This window comes from Pan paniscus, chromosome 1 (assembly GCF_029289425.2).
Source record: "Pan paniscus chromosome 1, NHGRI_mPanPan1-v2.0_pri, whole genome shotgun sequence".
NCBI lineage: Eukaryota > Metazoa > Chordata > Mammalia > Primates > Hominidae > Pan > Pan paniscus.
This window is the reverse complement of record NC_073249.2, coordinates 194577356-194595189: the sequence shown is the minus strand read 5'-3', so window position 1 is coordinate 194595189 and position 17834 is coordinate 194577356. Positions and strand designations below refer to the sequence as shown.

The window sequence follows — 17834 nt, the reverse complement described above, 5'->3', positions numbered from 1 at the left end:
CTTAGAATAGGGGCTCGGCTGAAGCAGTTGGCTGAGAGGCTTCTGTCTTCTCCCTTCCTGTCACTATTTGCCACACTCTTCCCCCATGCAGCTTCTGCAGGCTCAGGTGAGCAGGTCCAGCGCAGAAACAGGCCTGAGGAGGAGGAAGACAGGTCAGGACGCTGAGCAGAGGGGTAATCCCCAGGGGAGAAGGTGTGGAGCTCACCTTGCCACAGCCGCAGGCTCTGGGGCTCCACAGATGGCCAAGGGATTGAGGATGTAGAGTGGGTTCTGGAGTCTTTGTTGCTCTTTTGGCTGGTTGAGCCCAGACCACAGGGAGTGCATCTGAGTCCTCCCTTCACACAGGCATCTGCAGAAAGGCAGGGAGTGAGTTTCCAGCCCCAGGTATGCCCTCTGGGAGTCTGGGTGGGCAGCCCTGGTTAGTAGGGTGACAGCCACTTTGAAGCAGTGATAACCTTTACTTTTCTCCTTTTTCTTGCAAACATTATTGCCAGTCAGATCTTGTACTAGGCACTAGAACAAAAGGGGAACAAGACAAAGTCCTACTTCTTAAGGAGTTCTATTTAAAGGGAGAAACCAATTTAGTTTTGCCTCAATGTCAGAGAAGGCTAATTAAGAATGTGATGTTTGAGCTGAGTCTCAACAGACCTAGCATACCCACTGTGCAAAGCAACAGCCAACACGGGGAGAACGGCATGAGCCAAAGAAAGAAGGCGGGAAAGGGCCCACTGTGAATATTGATAGGTCTGGACCCAGGAGCTTTTGAAAGAAAATTGATAACAATGAAGATGCAGAGAACAGTGAGGCGGCTGCCGGAGAGTCCAGATGGAAGAGACCAGTGTGGATGAAGACGGGGGGAGGGCCTTCTGGCAAGGGAGGACCAAACTCAGACAATTTTAGGAGAAAGACTAAAGATGAAGGATGGGGGAGAGGGAGGTAAATAGAGATGATCCAGGACTAGTGGGGTTAGTGAAGCAGGATGGGGTATGGAGGAAGACTGAGCAACAGAAGATAACTAAATCTGATCTTCACCCTGGAAAGGTGAACCCTCCCTCCCCGCATCTCTCAATCTCATAAGACAGCTGGCATCTGGGGCTGATAGGCAGCATATGCAACAAGCCAACCAAATAATAAAAATACCACTTCTTTTATTTATTTATTTATTTATTTATTTATTTATTTATTTATTTATTTAATGAAGTCCCACCCTGTTGCCTAGGCTGGAATGCAATGGCATGATCTCGGCTCACTGCAACCTCTGCTTCCCAGGTGCAAGCAATTCTCATGCCTCAGCTTCCCAAGTAGCTGGGATTACAGGCATGTGCCAACACGCCCGGCTAATTATATTTTTTTGAGATGGAGTCTTGCTCTGACACCTAGGCTGGAGTGCAGTGGTGGGATCTTGGCTTACCGCAACCTCTGACTCCCAGGTTCAAGTGATTCTCCTGCCTCAGCCACCTGAGTAGCTGGGACTACAGGCGGGTGCCAACATGCCCGGCTAATTTTTTGTATTTTTAGTAGGCAGGGGGTTTCACCATGTTAGCCAGGGTGGTCTCGATCTCCTGACCTTGTGATCTGCCCACCTCAGCCTCCCAAAGTGCTGGGATTACAGGTGTGAGCCACCGTGCCAGGCCTAATTTTTTGTATTTTTAGTAGAGATGGGGTTTTACCATGTTGGCCAGGCTGGTCTCAAACTCCTGATCTCAGGTGACCTGCCTGCCTCAGCTCCCAAAGTGCTGGGATTACAGGCGTGAGCCACCGCGCCCGGCCAGATTATGGCTGCTCTTATCCCCTTCATGCTACCGACGAGATTGAGACTCAGACGGGTTTGCTATGAACACCCAGCAGGTGAGTGGTGAAACTGGAATTTGAGCCCAAATGATTCCACTCTGCTTTCAACCTCTGTTCTATTGCTTTGAAACAATCGACCTTGCAAAGTGGTAGAGAGCCCTATAAATTATTTTTGCAGCAAATTTCCCCTTTAATCCTTCTTTTCAAGGTAGGGGTTCACTTGCAATTGGCTATGGACAGAGTAGGTCTGTCTAAAGGATTGGCCTTGGACCTATTTATCTCTGGGTTTGCAGAAGTTAGGAGGAAGTATGAGATTTGGAGGTGGGGCAAGGAGAACACTCAGTTTTCCTAAAAGACAAACCCACTTGAATTCGGGAAAGATGGCTCCTAAGGAAGTAAGGTGCTGGCTGGGCGCAGTGACTCACGCTTGTAATCCCAGCACTTAAGGAGGCCTAGGTGGGCAGATCACCTGAGGTCAGGAGTTTGAGATCAGACTGGCCAATATGGTGAAACTCCATCTATACTAAAAGTATAAAAATTAGCCGGACGTGGTGGCACATGCCTGTAATCCCAGCTACTCGGGAGGCTGAGGCTGGAGAATAGCTTGAACCAGGGAGGCAAATGTTGCAGTGAGCCCAGATCGTGCCACTGCGCTCCAGACCAGGCGACAGGTGACAGAGCGAGACTTCATCTCAAAAAAAAAAAAAAAAAAAAAAGGAAGTAAGGCACTGATGGCACAGGTATCCAACCCTTTCCTGTGCCTGCCCCTAAGCTACCTCAACACCCCCTCAGCTCACCTCTCCTTTTCGCTGTTGCAGAGGAAGGTGCCAAAAGAGGAGGCATAGGCGTGCCCAAACAGCGCCAACAGTAGCCCTTCCCCAAACTCCAATGACAGTGGGAACCGGCAGCCCAACTGCCACACGCAGTCCAGGAAGAGGAGAAAGGTGGGTGCCTCATGCTTGGGGTGGGCATGGGAGAAGGCTGAATGGGCACAGCGCAGCTGGAAGGGGTGGCCAGCCTGGGGAGGGGGCAGAGCAATGGGCACGAGGAAGCAAGTTTCTGGATGGAGGGTAAGGCTGGGGTTGGGTGGTCACTTACTTTCCTGGATCCACTTCCACTCCACCAGTTCCTGGAATCCAGCCATGGTCTTGCTCAAGGGGTCCAGGATGAGTTGGGCCAGTGAAGTAACAAGCAGGGTGCTGTCTGTGCCTTCAGCCCCATGTACCAGGCCAGGAATAGAATGGACCCAGTTCTAGGCTATATTTGCTTACTGAATCACAGTTTTGCATCCAGGGGTTGAGAGCCCTGCCCATCTCACCCTATTCTCTATGTCAAGGGGGCCTTACCTCTCCATGCCCTGGACTGCCAGGCAGGTGGTGCTCAGTGCCTGCTTTACATGTTACAGTCAGCGGCAGCCGTCCAGCCGACTCAGCCAGTTGTCCATGCTTTGCTCCGAGTCCCCACAGGCCTCCACCAGGCGCATGAAGCTCTCCTGCAGGGGACGCCCTCTGGGCGGTGGGAGTCTGGTCATCTTTTCCAGCTCAAGCCCTTGCCAAGTACAGCCAGGGAGCAAGTGCTCAAGACCAATGAGGGAGACACAGAATCCTGTAAAGAGCCCATCTGATAAAAGGGACACAGAGCCCTTTAGGGAGTCCAGTCTCACGGCACACACAACCCACAGAGGAGTTCCTAATCTTTGAGACAGCGTCTCGTTCTGTCCATGAAATGGTTTCTTTTTTTTTTTTTTTGAGACGGAATCTTGCTCTGTCTCCAGGCTGGAGTGCAGTGGTGCGATCTCAGCTCACTGCAACCTCCGCCTCCCAGGTTTAAGTGATTCTTCTGCCTCAGCCTCCAGAGTAGCTGGGACTACAGGCGACTGCCACCACGCCCAGCTAGTTTTTGCATTGTTAGGTTTCACCATGTTGGCCAGAATGGTCTCGGACTCCTGACCTTGTGATCTGCCCACCTCGGCCTCCCAAAGTGCTGGGATTACAGGCGTGAGCCACCGCGCCCAGCCTAAAATGGTTTCTTAGCTCTGAGGATTCCTCAGTCTGATGGGAGAGACTCAAGACCCTTTGAGAAAGTACCTGGGGAGGGGTCACATAGCCCTTTGGGGAAACACACAATGTCCTGGGAAACCACCAATTTGATGGAAGTATCACAACACCCTTGATGTACACCAGTCTGATGGGAGCAACATAGCATTCCCTGGGGAGCCCCGGTCTGACAAGAAAAACACAGTTCTCTTGGAATTCTGCATCTGCTCCTACCTCCCAGAAACTGCTCTGTTCAAGGTTACTGGTGACCTCCTGCCAGAAAATCTAACAGCGACTTCTCAGCTCTGTTTAAAAGCCTTCAGTGGCTGCCCGCTGCCTTGAGGATAAAGTCTAAGCTTATCTGTAGCCTCATCTGTCCTCCCATTTCATACTCGACACTCCCACCGTACCAAAGGACATTAGTTGACCCCATCCATGGTTTCACTTTCTGAGGTTTCAGTTACCCATGGTCAACTGTGGCCTGAAAATATTAAATGGAAAATTCCAGAAATAAACAATTCATAAGTTTTAAATTGTAAGCCCTTCTGAATGTTGTGACGAAATCTTGAGTCACCCTGCTCTGTCTCGCTGGATAGGAGTCATCCCTTTGTCCAGCATATCCATGCTGCACACACTGTCTGCCCATTAGTCACTTAGTAGCTGTCTTGGTTATCAGAGTGACTGTGGCAGTACTGCAGTGGGCTTGTGTTCAAGGTCAGTAGGAGCCTAAGGCTGCATTACAAGGCCTATGTCATTCACCACATCTCATCACGTGGGCATTTAAGCATCTCACATCATCACAAGAAGGGTGAGTATAGTACAATAAGATATTTTAAGAAAGAGATCACATTCATACAACTGTTTATTTTTTTTAGATTGAGTCTCACTCTAGGTCACCCAGGCTGGAGTGCAGTGGCGCAATCTCAGCTCACTGCAACATCTGCCTCCTGGGTTCAAGCGATTCTCCTGCCTCAGCCTCCTGAGTAGCTGGGACTACAGGAGCCCGTCACCACACCTGGCTAATTTTTTTTGTATTTTTAGTAGAGACAGGGTTTCACCATGTTAGCCAGGATGGTCTCGATCTCCTGACCTCGTGACCCACCTACCTCGGCCTCCCAAAGTGCTGGGATTACAGGCGTGAGCTACCATGCCCGGCCTCATACAACTTTTTTTTTTTGGAGTTTCACTCTTGTTGCCCAAGCTAGAGTGTAATGGCGTGATCTCGGCTCACTGCAACCTCCACCTCCCAGTTTCAAGCGATTCTCCTGCCTCAGCCTCCCAAATAGCTGGGATTACAGGCCCGCACCACCACACCTGGCTAATTTTTTGTATTTTTAGTAGAAGCGGGGTTTCACCATGTTAGCCAGGCTGGTCTCAAACTCCTGACCTCAGGTGATCCACCCGCCTTGGTCTCCCAAAGTGCCAGGATTACAGGCATGAGCCACCGCACGCGGCCATTTTTTTTTTTGTTTTTTTTTGAGACAGGGTCTCATTCTGTCAGCCAGCCTCGAGTGCAGTGGTGTGATTACAGTTCACTGCAGCCTCCACCTCCTGCGGCTCCAGTGATCTCCCACCTCAGCCTCTTGAGTAGCTGGGCCTACAGGAGCACACCACCATGCCTGGCTAATTTTGGGACAGGATCTTGCTCTCATCCAGGCTGGAGTGCAGTGGCACAATTACAGCTCACTGCAACCTCTGCCTCCCAGGCTCAAGCCATCCACCTCAGCCTCTTGAGAAGCTGGGACTACAGGTGTGCACCACCACATGTAGCTAATTTTTTTTTTTTTTTTTTTTGAGATGGAGTTTCATTCTTGTTGCCTAGGCTGGAGTGCAATGGTGCTATCTCAGCTCACTGCAACCTCTGCCTTTCGGGTTCAAGCGATTCTCCTGCCTCCGTCTCCTGAGTAGCCGGGATTAAAGGCATGTGCCATCACGCCCGGCTAATTTTGTATTTTTAGTAGAGACGGGGTTTCTCCATGTTGGTCAGGCTGGTCTCAAACTCCTGACCTCAGGTGATCTTCCCGCCTCAGCCTCCCAAAATGCTGGGATTACCTGCATGAGCCACCACACCCAGCCAATTTTTGTATTTTGTACAGAGACAGGGTCTCCCTATGTTGCCCAGGCTGGTCTCAAACTCTTGGGCTCAAGGGATTCACCCTCCTCAGCCTGCCAAAGTGCTGAGATTACAGGCATAAGTCACTGTGCCCAGCCACAATCTTCTAAATCTCCAAAAATACCTATCTTTTACCTCAGCACCTGACCTATACAACTTTTATTATAGCATATTGTTGTAATTGTTCTACTTTATTATTAGTTATTGTTGTGCTTACTATATAAATTAAACTTGGCTGGATGCAGTGGCTCACGCTTGTAATCCTAGTACTTTGGGAGACTGAAGCTGGTGGATTGCCCGAGCTCAGGAGTTCAAGACCACCCTGAGTGACATGATGAAACCCCATCTCTGCTAAAATACAAAAAAAAGGCCGGGCGTGGTGGCTCATGCCTGTAATCCCAACACTTTGGGAGGCTGAGATGGGCAGACCACTTGAGGTGAGGAGTTCCAGACCAGCCTGGCCAACATGGCAAAACCCCATCTCTGCTAAAAATACAAAAATTAGCCGGGCCTGGTGGCACGCGCCTGTAGTCCCAACTACTCAGGAGGCTGAGGCGAGAGAATCACTTGAACCCAGGAAATGGAGGTTGCAGAGAGCCAAGATCACGCTACTGCACTCCAGCCTGGGAAACAAAGCAAGACTCCATCTTAAAAAATAATTATTATGATAAAATAAAATAAGATAAAATACAAAAAAAAAATTAGCTGGGCGTGGTGGCAGGTGCCTGTAATCCCGGCTATTTGGGAGGCTGAGGCAGGAGAATCACTTGAACCTGGGAGGAGGAGGTTGCAGTGAACCAAGATAGCGCCACTGCACTCCAGCTTGGGTGACAGAGCGAGACTCTTGTCTCAAAAAAATAAAATAAAATAAATAAAAATAATAAAGTAAATTAAACTTTATCATAGGTATGGAAAAACATACTGTCTGTAGGGTTTGGTACTATCTGAGGCTTCAGGCATTCACTGGGGATCTTGGAACATACTTCCCAAGGATAAGGGGGGACTACTGTACTTGGCAGTTCCTCAAACAGGACAAATAACCAGGCTGTCTCTGCACCTGGACACTTGCAATTCCCTCCACATGCAGGGTCTTTCTTCTTTTGGCTCACTCCATTTTTGGGTCTCAGCTAAAGCATCCTATTCTCAAGGAAACCTCTGATTACCTGAAGTTGGTGTAGTAAGAGAGGGGCACCTCCTCTGCGCTGCTGCTCATCTCAGGGGAGCCTGATTGCCCATTCTCTGCTGATCTCTGCCATGTCTGAGCTGGCCACTGTGGCAGCCCCTGTGCTCAGTGCTGGGTAAATAAATGAATAAACAGAGCTTTGTATTTTGGATAGGGAAGCAGTCTACTCTCCTCAAAACACAAAACTCCCTCAGGACCTCTTCTTGGCACTGCCATCGCCTGGAGACAGAGGGAACAGATCACATCTGTGCAGGTGCAGCCCTCAGGGAGGGGGTGCGTGTGTGCAGGGAGGTTGTTCTGGGAAGACAAATTTCAGTTTAATGTAGAGGTGCTTTTTCTTCCCAGGCAAAGTTGGGGTGCCTAAAGAGTAAGGAGCTCTCTCAGTGGTGGTGTGCAAGTGGGGTTGCTCATGTGGAGAGATGACACCAGGAAAGGCTTGAGTCTTCAAGGTTCCTGGAGGACCCCCCATCTCCCGCCAACACATACTCACACACATGTACATTCACAGAGCCCTGCAGGAGAGGGCCTGGGAGAGGGTGGGAGGCCCCTTACCTCTCCAGGGACCAGTGCAACCAGCCAGGTTAAGCGGCCCTGGTCTCCGTGCCTCCGCCAGTCACGCGGGCCTGTTTCGCGGCCTGGGCCGAGAGCGTGTCCATGATGAAGCCCCGCGCCCAAGGACGAGCCCCCGCCAGCGCAGTTCGCAGCAGCTCCTGGTCCCTCTCGCAGCGCCGCTTCTGGGGACCAGTTAGGGGCTGGCTGGAGCGTAGCAGAACCTGCGGACCGGACTCAGTTCTGGAAGTGACCCCCCAGCCTTAGGGGTCCTCTAAGCCAGGTCTGCACACCGACAGGCTGGAGTGCAACGACCAGGGCGAACTCACGAGGCTTCGGACCAGTCTGGGGGTGTTGTGGCCAAAGTGGTTTGGGACCCTATGAATAGACCGTGGGCGGGTCCTGGCTTGACAAAGAAGGGACTAAGCTTCGCGGGGCCCGGAACCGTCAGGGGCGGGGCCAGAGAAAAGTGATACCCTTCCCAGCGAAAAGGCGGGAGAGGGGCGGGGCCAGAATGGGGCAGAAGTTGGGGCAGCGGCTACGCCGCGAATTGACCGGGCCAAAAAGAAAAGGCCCAGAAAGGACGCAGCCACCCAGGGGCGGAGCGTGGGGAGGGCGCGCTCCCTCTGCCGCTGGGAGCCGGGTGGTAGCTGAGCACCGGGAAGCGACCTCCCTGACGGAAGCGGGCGCTGCGCGCCAGGGCATCATCGTCCACCAAGTGTGGCACGATCACCGCACGGGGGTATCTGGGGCACAAGCTGAAGTCCTCGTTCACCTCGCTCAGCCGCCACGCGTTGGTCTGCAGCGCAGGGAGGAGAGAGGCCAGGTCTAGGGCACCCAGGGAGTGCCCTGTCCCCGCGCCTCTTCCAGGCCCGGCGCTTCCACCTTCCCGGGCCCCTACGACCGCGCCCACTTCGCGAGCTACTCTCTTGCAGTAGCGTTCGGGCGGGAGGAAGTGCCAGGAGTCGCCCAATCTCAGGCCCTTGGGACGGTAGAATAAAGGGAAGGAGGTGATGACTGATTCCAGGGAGGACAGCGTCCGGAGAAGGAAGTCAGGGGCTCTGGGGAGGGTCGAAATTGCCTCGCCCGCGCCTTTTCCAGCCCCTCAGTCCTGTAGCTTCAGCTTCGGCCTCTCCAAGTACCCCGGACCACCCTGCATCCCCCTGCCATTTAGCTGCGGCTGCGGAGCCTCTTTGGACAGAAGCACCTTTTTATTCCCCTCTACGCGAGACAGGGAGAGCTTAAAGGGCTCGGGAGCTCCCTCGGCACACCTCGATGGAGCGGGCGATGCCCAGCGTCGCTTCCGCGCCCTCTATTGCCAGCTGCAGCACTCGCAGGTCTTTACAGCACAGGGTGATGGTGCCCGAGTCACTCGCAACCCTGGGGAGGGACGGTCCTTTCCCAGGAGAGGGGCAACGAGTTTCCCGGATTGGGCTTACGCAGGAGGGCGCCAGCTCTGACTGCGCTGGCCGTGCCCCCTAGTCCGCCAAGCCGCGCGCTCCTCAACCCCGGGGACCCCCCCCCCCACGTCTCACTGCTTCTCGAAGGAGTCGACGCTACGCAACAGCAGCAGCCACAGGTCCGGAGAGGACGCGGGCCCTGGCGACAGCAGCAGGTGGTGGACGGTGACTCACAGCGTGCCGCGAAGCGGGGGCGCCTCCGGGCCCCGTAGAAACTCTGCTTGGGCCCAGCCCGTATGGATCAGCTCCGAGAACTCCATTCTGCCAGTGAGAGACCCGCGGCCCAGCAGAAGGCCAGACTCTGAGAGCGTCAGGAGGGGCAGGCTGGAGCTCCGAAAGGGATAGGAACTGCCTGGGCAGCTGGCGACGCCGTCTGGACAGCTGTTAAGGAGGCCCCTCAGAGGAAAGGATCACAGTTTCACAGGAATTTCCCCTCATATTGCCAATATCTCTTAGCGAGGTCCCTGGCCAGAAGCAAATCTCCATGTCATCGTCTGTGAAATGGGGAGAATAATCTTGCCTAAAGTCCTTAACCCTGTGCCTGGGTTGCAGGAGACACTCAACATTTTTGTATTTTTGTTTTTTCAAGCCCTGAGGTGCTAGCACTACTGCTAACTTTAAAAAGAAAGAAAGACCGGGCGCAGTGGCTCAGGCCTGTAATCCCAACACTTTGGGAGACCGAGGCGGGGCGGATCACCTGAGGTCAGGAGTTCGAGACCACCCTGGCTAACATGGTGAAACCCTGTTTCTACTAAAAATACAAAAAATTGGCCAGGCGTGGTAGCTCACACCTGTAATCCCAGCACTTTGGGAGGCCGAGGCGGGCCAATCACGAGGTCAGGAGATCGAGACCATCGTGGCCAACATAATGAAATCCTGTCTCCACTAAAAATACAAAAATAACTAGTCATGGTGGCGTGCGCCTGTAATCCCAGCTACTCGGGAGGCTGAGGCAGGAGAATCGCTTGAACCCAGGAGACCGAGGTTGCAGTGAGATGAGATAGCACCATTGCACTCCAGCCTGGGCAACAAGAGCAAACTCCGTCAAAAAAGAGAAAGGAAAGAAGAAAGGAAGGAAGGAGGGAGGGAGGGAGGGAAGGAGGGAGGGAGGGAAGGAAGGAAGGAAGGAAGGAAAGAAAGAAGGAAGGAAGGAAGGAAAGGAAGAAAGATAACTATCTCTTCCACCGTACCCTGGTGGAAGGGCTGGAAAGTGGGTGTGAAACTGGGAACTGCCTACTTCCTCCCATACATAAGAAACTTGGGTTGGGGAAATCCTTTGGTCCACCTTAAATGCTGCAGCTGTGTAGCTGGCGTCCCTCCTCGACCTCGCAGCTGGAAGTCCCTGCCTGAGGGCGCCTCTGTGCAGCCCACTTATGGATGAGTCCAGACCTCAAGAACCCCATCAGCTATCCACCATCGTTTCAGCAAGTGTGTATTACCTGTACAGTGAGTTAGCTGGGCCCTGTGTTTGGTGCTGGGGCCCAGGGATGACTGGGGAAGATTCTGTTCACAGGGTTTTCAGTCTGGCAAGAGACACAATTAAGCTGGTAAAATTGCAGGACGAGAGCTGAGCCGATTTACCACAGGACCCATCTATTCATCCATCCGTCTTCTTTTTCTTTTGTAAATATTTTTGTGGAGATGGGGGTCTCCCTGTTTTGCCCAGGCTGGTCTTCAACTCCAAGCCTCAAGCAATGCTCCTGCCGCATGGCCTCCCAAAGTGCTGGGATTACAGGCATGAGCCACCATGCCCAGCTTATTTTATTTATTTATTTATTTATTTATTTTCTTTCTTTCTTTCTTTCTTTTTAATTGAGAATAAAGGAATAGGGCTGGGTGCGGTGGCTTACGCCTGTAATCCCAACCCTTTGGGAGGCTGAGGTGGGTGGATACCTTGAGGCCAGAAGTTCAAGAACAGCCTGGCCAACATGGCTAAATCTGGTCTCTACTAAAAATACAAAAATTAGCCAGGCATGGTGGTATGTGCTTGTAGTCCCAGCTACTCGGGAGGCTGAGGCAGGAGAGTCCCTTGAACCCGAGAAACGGAGGCTGCAGTGAGCTGAGATCACACCACTGCACTCTAGCCTGGGCAACAGAGCAAGACTCTGCCTCAAAAAAAAAAAAAAAAAAAAAAGCCAAGCGAGTTGGCTCACGCCTGTAATCCCAGCACTTTGGGAGTCCAAGGCAGGCGGATCACTTGAGGTCAGGAGTTCAAGACCAGCGTGGCCAATATGGTGAAACCCTGTCTCTACTAAAAATAGAAAAATTGGTCGGGCATGGTGGTTCGCACCTGTAGTCCTAGCTACTTGGGAGGCTGAGGCAGGAGAATTGCTTGAACCCAGGAGGTGGATGTTGCAGTGAGCTGAGATCATGCCACTGCACTCTAGCTTGGGCAATAGAGTGAGACTTGTATCAAAAAAAAAAAAAAAAGAGAAAAGAAAAAAGAAAGAAAAAGAATAGAGGAATAGGGAGGGGAGTGGTGGCTCATGGCCATAATCCTAGCACTTTGGGAGACCGAGGCAGGAGGATCACTTGAGCCCAGGAGTTTGAGACCAGCCTGGGCAACATGGCGAAACCCCAACTCTACCAAAAACACAAAAAATTAGCCAGGTGTGGCATGGGCCTGTGGTCCCAGCTACTTGGGAGGCTGAGGTGGGAGGATCACTTGAGCCTGGGAGGTGGGGGTTGCAGTGAGCTGAGATTGCACCACTGCACTCCAGCTTGGGTGACAGAGTGAGACCCCGTCTCATTAAAAAAAAAAAAAAAAAAAAGAGGCCGGGCACAGTGGCTCACACCTGTAATCCCAGCACTTTGGGAGGCCGAGACGAGCGGATCACGAGGTCAAGAGATCAAGACCATCCTGGCTGACACGGTGAAACCCTGTCTCTACTAAAAATACAAAAAAATTAGCGGGGCATGGTGGCAGGCACCTGTAGTCCCAGCTACTTGGGAGGCTGAGGCAGGAGAATGGCATGAACCCAGGAGGTGGAGCTTGCAGTAAGCCTAGATTGCGCCACTGCACTCCAGCCTGGGCGACAAAGTGAGACTCCGTCTCAAAAAAATAAAAAAATTAAAGAATAGGCTGGGCGCAGTGGCTCACGCCTGTAATCCCAGCACTTTGGGAGGCTGAGGTGGGTGGATCACTTGAGGTCAGGAGTTCGAAACCAGCCTGGCCAACATGGCGAAACCCCGTCTCTACTAAAATATACAAAAATTAGTGGTGGCAGGCAACTTAATCCCAGCTACTTGGGAGGCAGAGGCAGGAGAATCTTTTGAACCCGGGAGGCGGAGGTTGCAATGAGCCGAGATTGAGCCATTGCACTCAAACCTGGGGGATGAGTGAGACTTCTCTCAAAAAAAAAAAAAAAAAAAAAAAGAGAAGAAAAGAAAAAAAGAATAAAGGAATAAAACAATGGTACTTCATAGACACAGAAGCCTTTTTCAAATTTTTTATTTTGAGACAGGTCAGCCTCTGTCACCCAGGCCTGGAGTGTAGTGATGTGATCAGGGCTCACTGCAGCAGCTTTGCCCTTCTGGGCTCAAGCAATTCTTCCATCTCGGTCTCCCAGGTAGTTGGGCACAGGCATGTGCCACCATGCCCTAATTTTTTTTTTTCTTTCTCATCCTCTGACTTTCAATCCTGTTATTTATTTATTTATTTTTTTGAGACGGAGTCTCACTCTGTTGCCCAGGCTGGACTGCAGTGGCGCAATCTCGGCTCACTGCAAGCTCCGCCTCCCGGGTTCACGCCATTCTCCTGCCTCAGCCTCCCAAGTAGCTGGGACTACAGGTGCCTGCCACCATGCCCGGCTAATTTTTTTGTATTTTTTAGTAGAGATGGGGTTTCACCATGTTAGCCAGGATGGTCTCGATCTCCTGACCTCGTGATCCACCCACCTTGGCCTCCCAAAGTGCTGGGATTACAGGCGTGAACCACCGCGCCTGGCTGAGTTCAAAACCATTATGAGCAACAGAGGAAGACCTCATCTCTATCAAAAACTAAAAAAAAAAAAAAAAATTAGCTGGGTGTGGGGTCTTGGCCCTGTAAGTCCCAGCTACTGAGGAGGTCAAGCAAGAGAATCACCTGAGTCCAAGAGTTCAAGGTTGCAGTGAGCTGTAATCCCACCACTGCACTCCAGCCTGGCAACAAAGCAAGACCCTGTCTCGAAAAAAAAAAAAAAAAAAAGCATAAATTGTAAAATTCCAGACCAGCAGCAGCAGTTGGGATGGGAATTTGGTAGAAATGCAGATTACCAGGCCCCACCCCATACATACTGAATCTGAAACTCTGGGTGGTGGGGCCTAGCCATCTTAGCAAGCTTTCTAGGTGATTCTGATGCATGCTAAAGTTTGTGAACCACTAGAAGGTATATAAACAGAGAAAACTATGCTGTTAGAATGAGGGTGGTGTTACCCTTAGGAGATTAGTGACAGGCCAGGAGCACATGGGAGGCTAGCAGCGGTTCCTGGGTGCTGGTAATACTCTGTTGCTTGATCTGGGTGCTGGTTACATGGATGTGTTCAGTTTGGGAGAATTCATCGAGCCATACATTCATTTATTTACTTATTTACTTATTTTTTGAGATGGAGTTTCGCTCTTTTTGCCCAGGCTAGAGTGCAGTGGTGTGATCTTGGCTCACTGCAACCTCCGCCTCCAGGCTCCAGTGATTCTCCTGCCTCATCCTCCTGGGTAGCTGGGATTACAGGCATGCACCACCACGCCCAGCTCATTTTGTATTTTTAGTAGAGATAGGGTTTCACCATGTTGGCCAGGCTGGTCTTAAACTCCTGACCTCAGGTGATCTGCCCGCCTCAGCCTCCCAAAATGTTGGGATTACAGGCGTGAGCCACCGTGTCTCCATGCATTTATGATATGTACAGTTTTTCTGTGTGTATGTTACACTTCTTTCCCCTTCCTTCCTTCCTTCCTTCCTCCCTCCCTCCCTCCCTTCTCTCTCTCTCTCTCTTTCCTTCTTTCTTTCTTTTGACAGAGTCTTGCTTTGTCACCCAGGCTGGAATGCAATGGCTCGATCTCGGCTCACTGCAACCTCTGCCTCCCGGGTTCAAGCGATTCTCTTGCCTCAGCCTCTCAAGTAGGTGGGACTACAGATGCATGCTACCACACTCGGCTAATTTTTTGTATTTTTAGTAGAGACGGGGTTTCACCGTATTAGCCAGGATGGTCTCAAACTCCTGACTTCGTGATCCGCCCACCTCGGCTTCCCAAAGTGCAGGGATTACAGGCGTGAGCCACTGCACCTCTCCTTCTGTGTGTATGTTATGTTTGAAAACAAAGTTTAAAAAAGGGAACTGCTCTGGTTGAAGCCCTGGGAGGGGCAGGGAGATGGAAGGCAAGGAGCCCATCCACAGCTCTGTCCTTCTCCTGCAGGCAGCCCTTGAGGGCTCCTTAGAGTATTAGCTTGAAATCCTTCATCTGTCCCAACAGAGCTCTGAGAAGGTCAGAGACTTGCCCAAGGTTCTGCAGAGCCAGCACTAGAACTCAGGTCTCCTGACTCCCAGGCCAGGGCCCTGGAGGCTAGTCCTTTCCTGAAGGGCTGGTGTCACGAGTAAGGACAAGGGGTGGCTAGGCAGCCTCCTTCCGGATCTCAGCTCCCTTAACATGAGTCTTGGGAGGAGGGCCAAGACTCTGGTATGAATGATGCTTTTCTCATCCTGGAGCAACTTCCTTTCTGGGAATTGGGTGTCTCCTTCTGGGCAAAGACAATAAAATTCATCCAAAGGGCCAGAGGAGCAGGGTTCCTCCGGCCCCCACCCAGATGGGCATCACGTGGCTCCCAAGTTAGCAGTCCAGGAAAATTCCAGCCCTTGCATACTTAGCCTCACACACCCATCTGCTCACTCACCCTGGCACACTCAGCCCCCCAACCCACCTTGAACATTGACCACCACACACTCCCTGGCACGCTCTTCTCACCCTCAACTTCTGCCACCTCTCCCTGGGCAATATTGCCAGCCTTTCCCTAATCTCAGAGCTGCAGCCCTGCCCTGTCACTCACCTCAAACCTGCCATGTCCCTGGGGCTACTGAAATTCCAGGCAGTGGGTGAAGAGGACGAGGAGGATGAGGAGGGGGAGAGCCTGGACTCTGTGAAGGCACTGACAGCCAAGCTGCAGCTGCAGACTCGGCGGCCCTCATATCTGGAGTGGACAGCCCAGGTCCAGAGCCAGGCCTGGCGCAGGGCCCAAGCCAAACCTGGACCAGGGGGACCTGGGGACATCTGTGGTTTCGACTCAATGGACTCCGCCCTTGAGTGGCTCCGACGGGAGCTGGTGAGTCTGGTGGGGTGGGCAGCTTTGCCCAGGGCCTTCAGGCTGGTCCTTCTTAGGGTCCAAGACCACAGGCATGGGGAAGGGATGAGAATGGACCCTGCCTCCAGCAACCGCCCGCTCCGGTGTCCTGGGCTGAGGAGCTGGGAATGGACTTGTCCAGTGTTGTATTCAGGGAGGCTTGCTGAAGAAGGATTCCATCCAATCTACTGACCTTGTGCTCCTGTTGCTTAGGGGACAGAGCACTGGTGTTGGGGAGTGTGGGGCACCATTATAAATAGGGAAATACACAGCCTCCCCTACTCTGGGACTTTCTATGGCCTAAAGATACAGCGAAGTGCAAAAGGAGGCACTGGCCATGCTGCAGGCAGATTCTGAAGAGGTGAAGTTTCAGTAGGTGGCTCCCAACTCAACATGTGCAAATATAAAGATACCCAGGCTCCAACACAGAAATTCTGCTTAGTTGATTTGGGATGGGGCCCAGGCAGTTGGATTTGCTTAATAATGACTCCTTAGCTGGGTTTGAGAACCACCAGGTGAAACCAGATTGGGAGATAGGGAGAGATCAAGCTGAGGTGAGAGGGGGCTGGGGAGGACACAGCCAGTGCAAAGGCCCAGCGTTGCCAGGAAGGGAGAAACGGCGCGCGGCCGAGGGCCTGTCCAGCAGGCTCACGCCCCCTCTCGGCCGCAGCGGGAGATGCAGGCGCAGGACAGGCAGCTGGCAGGGCAGCTGCTGCGGCTGCGGGCCCAGCTGCACCGACTGAAGATGGACCAAGCCTGTCACCTGCACCAGGAGCTGCTGGATGAGGCCGAGCTGGAGCTGGAGCTGGAGCCCGGGGCCGGCCTGGCCCTGGCCCCGCTGCTGCGGCACCTGGGCCTCACGCGCATGAACATCAGCGCCCGGCGCTTCACCCTCTGCTGAGGAACACCTGTGCCCCCCTGACTCCCCGCCCCCTCTCCCGATGCCGCTTCCCCTGCCTGCCTGGGAAGAGGAAAGGGAGGGGTGCCCCAGAGGCACCAGCTCCTGGCGGGGGAGGAGGAGCATTCAGGTTTTTGAGAGCTGAATTCCAAGAGTGCAAAACCCCAGCATCCTGTTTCCTCTGCTGACCCAGCTGGGAGGGGGAGGAGGAGGAGCTCACACCCTCAAACTCCTCAATAAACGCTTTCTCTGGTTCCCATCAAGGTCTCTTGCAGTCGTTTATTCAGGCCCAAGGCCGCTATCTGAATGTCGCCTGTCACTGGGACCACCCTAGTTCACTGCAGGCCCATGGGAGGTGACTTAGGTAAATTGGGCTCCTGAAGAATGCAGAATCTGAGAGACATGGGTTCAAAGCCAGCTACCCCGTTTATTTCTTTTTGTTGTTGTTATTTCTTCTGCTTCTTTTTTTTTGAGGCGGAGTCTCACTCTGTCACCCAGGCTGGAATGCAGTAGCACAATCTCAGCTCACTGCAACCTCCGCCTCCGGGGATCAAGCGATTCTCCTGCCTCAGCCTCCCAAGTAGCTGGGATTACAGGCGGCCACCACCTCGCCTGGCTAATTTCCTTTCTTTTCTTTTCTTTTTTTTTCTTTTTTTTGAGATGGAATTTCACTCTTTCGCCCAGGCTGGAGTAGTGGCGCGATCTCGGCTCACTGCAACCTCCACCTTCCGATTTCAAGCGATTCTCCTGCCTCAGCCTCCCGAGTAGCTGGGATTATAGGCACCCACCACCATGCCCGGCTAATTTTTGTATTTTTAATAGAGACAGGGTTTCAGCATGTTGGCCAGGCTGGTCTCAAACTCCTGACCTCAAGTGATCCACCTGCCTGGGGCTTCCAAAGTGCTGGGATTACAGGCCTGAGCCACCATTTATTTCTATTCGACCCTGAGGAGCTCCCTTAACCCCTGAGTCTGTTTCCTCACCTCCACAATGGAGATGCTGATTCTCACTCCACAGGCAGCAGATGTGCCTTACGGGAGATAGTGCACAGTGAGCGCTCAGTGAATATGAACTATTACTCACTCCCAGCGCAGCAGTCTTTCTACTCTGTGCTGAGACCGGGAGATGGACTGTGAAGTGTTCAGGCTTACATTGCAAGGGAGTCTGGGCCCTGCACCAGGCTTGGAGCTCCAACTCTAGGCTCTGTGTCACTGTGAAGGTTTGTCACTTTGTCTCTCTCAGCCTTTGTTTCTGTGTTACCCTCTTTGTCTGACTTTCCAACTCAGGCTTCCTCTTCCCCCCACCTATTTCCTGCCCCCACTTCTCTCTGCAGCTGAGGTGCACACAGCATCGCTTCCACCTCACAAGCCCCAACAATGCTCTGTGGGTTCCCCTCCCCCTACCAGCTCACTCAGGCAGTGACGCATGTGCACTTTCCTCCTGGTGGGGTCAAGGCCGAGTTCTTGGACCTGATGAGGCCACCTGGAGTTCCTCAT

General features: G+C 52.5%; 2 protein-coding genes across 2 annotated transcripts; one reads left to right on the top strand and one right to left on the bottom strand.

Annotated features, from left to right (window-relative positions):
• The first annotated feature begins 2619 nt into the window (after positions 1-2619).
• Positions 2620-16596, top strand: FAM167B (family with sequence similarity 167 member B). Its single transcript, XM_055103153.2, has 3 exons — positions 2620-2735; positions 14124-15422; positions 16111-16596. The coding sequence occupies exons 2-3, from the start codon at positions 15162-15164 to the stop codon at positions 16339-16341; spliced, it is 492 nt and encodes a 163-aa protein (XP_054959128.1). The 5' UTR covers positions 2620-2735; positions 14124-15161; the 3' UTR covers positions 16342-16596.
• Positions 3165-10725, bottom strand: LOC134730825 (uncharacterized). Its single transcript, XM_063606394.1, has 5 exons — positions 10714-10725; positions 9233-9349; positions 8944-9150; positions 7676-8654; positions 3165-3299 (listed from the first exon to the last, which is right to left on the bottom strand). Exons 1-4 carry the CDS (start codon positions 10723-10725, stop codon positions 8211-8213), a joined length of 780 nt encoding a protein of 259 aa, XP_063462464.1. The 3' UTR covers positions 3165-3299; positions 7676-8210.
• Positions 16597-17834: the final 1238 nt, after the last annotated feature.

Bases quoted from the DNA above. Each gene is read 5' to 3' on its own strand.
- LOC134730825 (XM_063606394.1), bottom strand. The intron at 9,151-9,232 runs GTAGCGTCGACT...TTGGCGGACTAG, and splicing joins CCTGTGGCTGCTGCTGTTGC to GGGGCACGGCCAGCGCAGTC. The intron at 8,655-8,943 runs GTGTGCCGAGGG...TACCGTCCCAAG, and splicing joins GCATCGCCCGCTCCATCGAG to GGCCTGAGATTGGGCGACTC.
- FAM167B (XM_055103153.2), top strand. From the start codon at position 15,162: ATGTCCCTGGGGCTACTGAAATTCCAGGCAGTGGGTGAAGAGGACGAG. The intron at 15,423-16,110 runs GTGAGTCTGGTG...TCTCGGCCGCAG, and splicing joins AGTGGCTCCGACGGGAGCTG to CGGGAGATGCAGGCGCAGGA.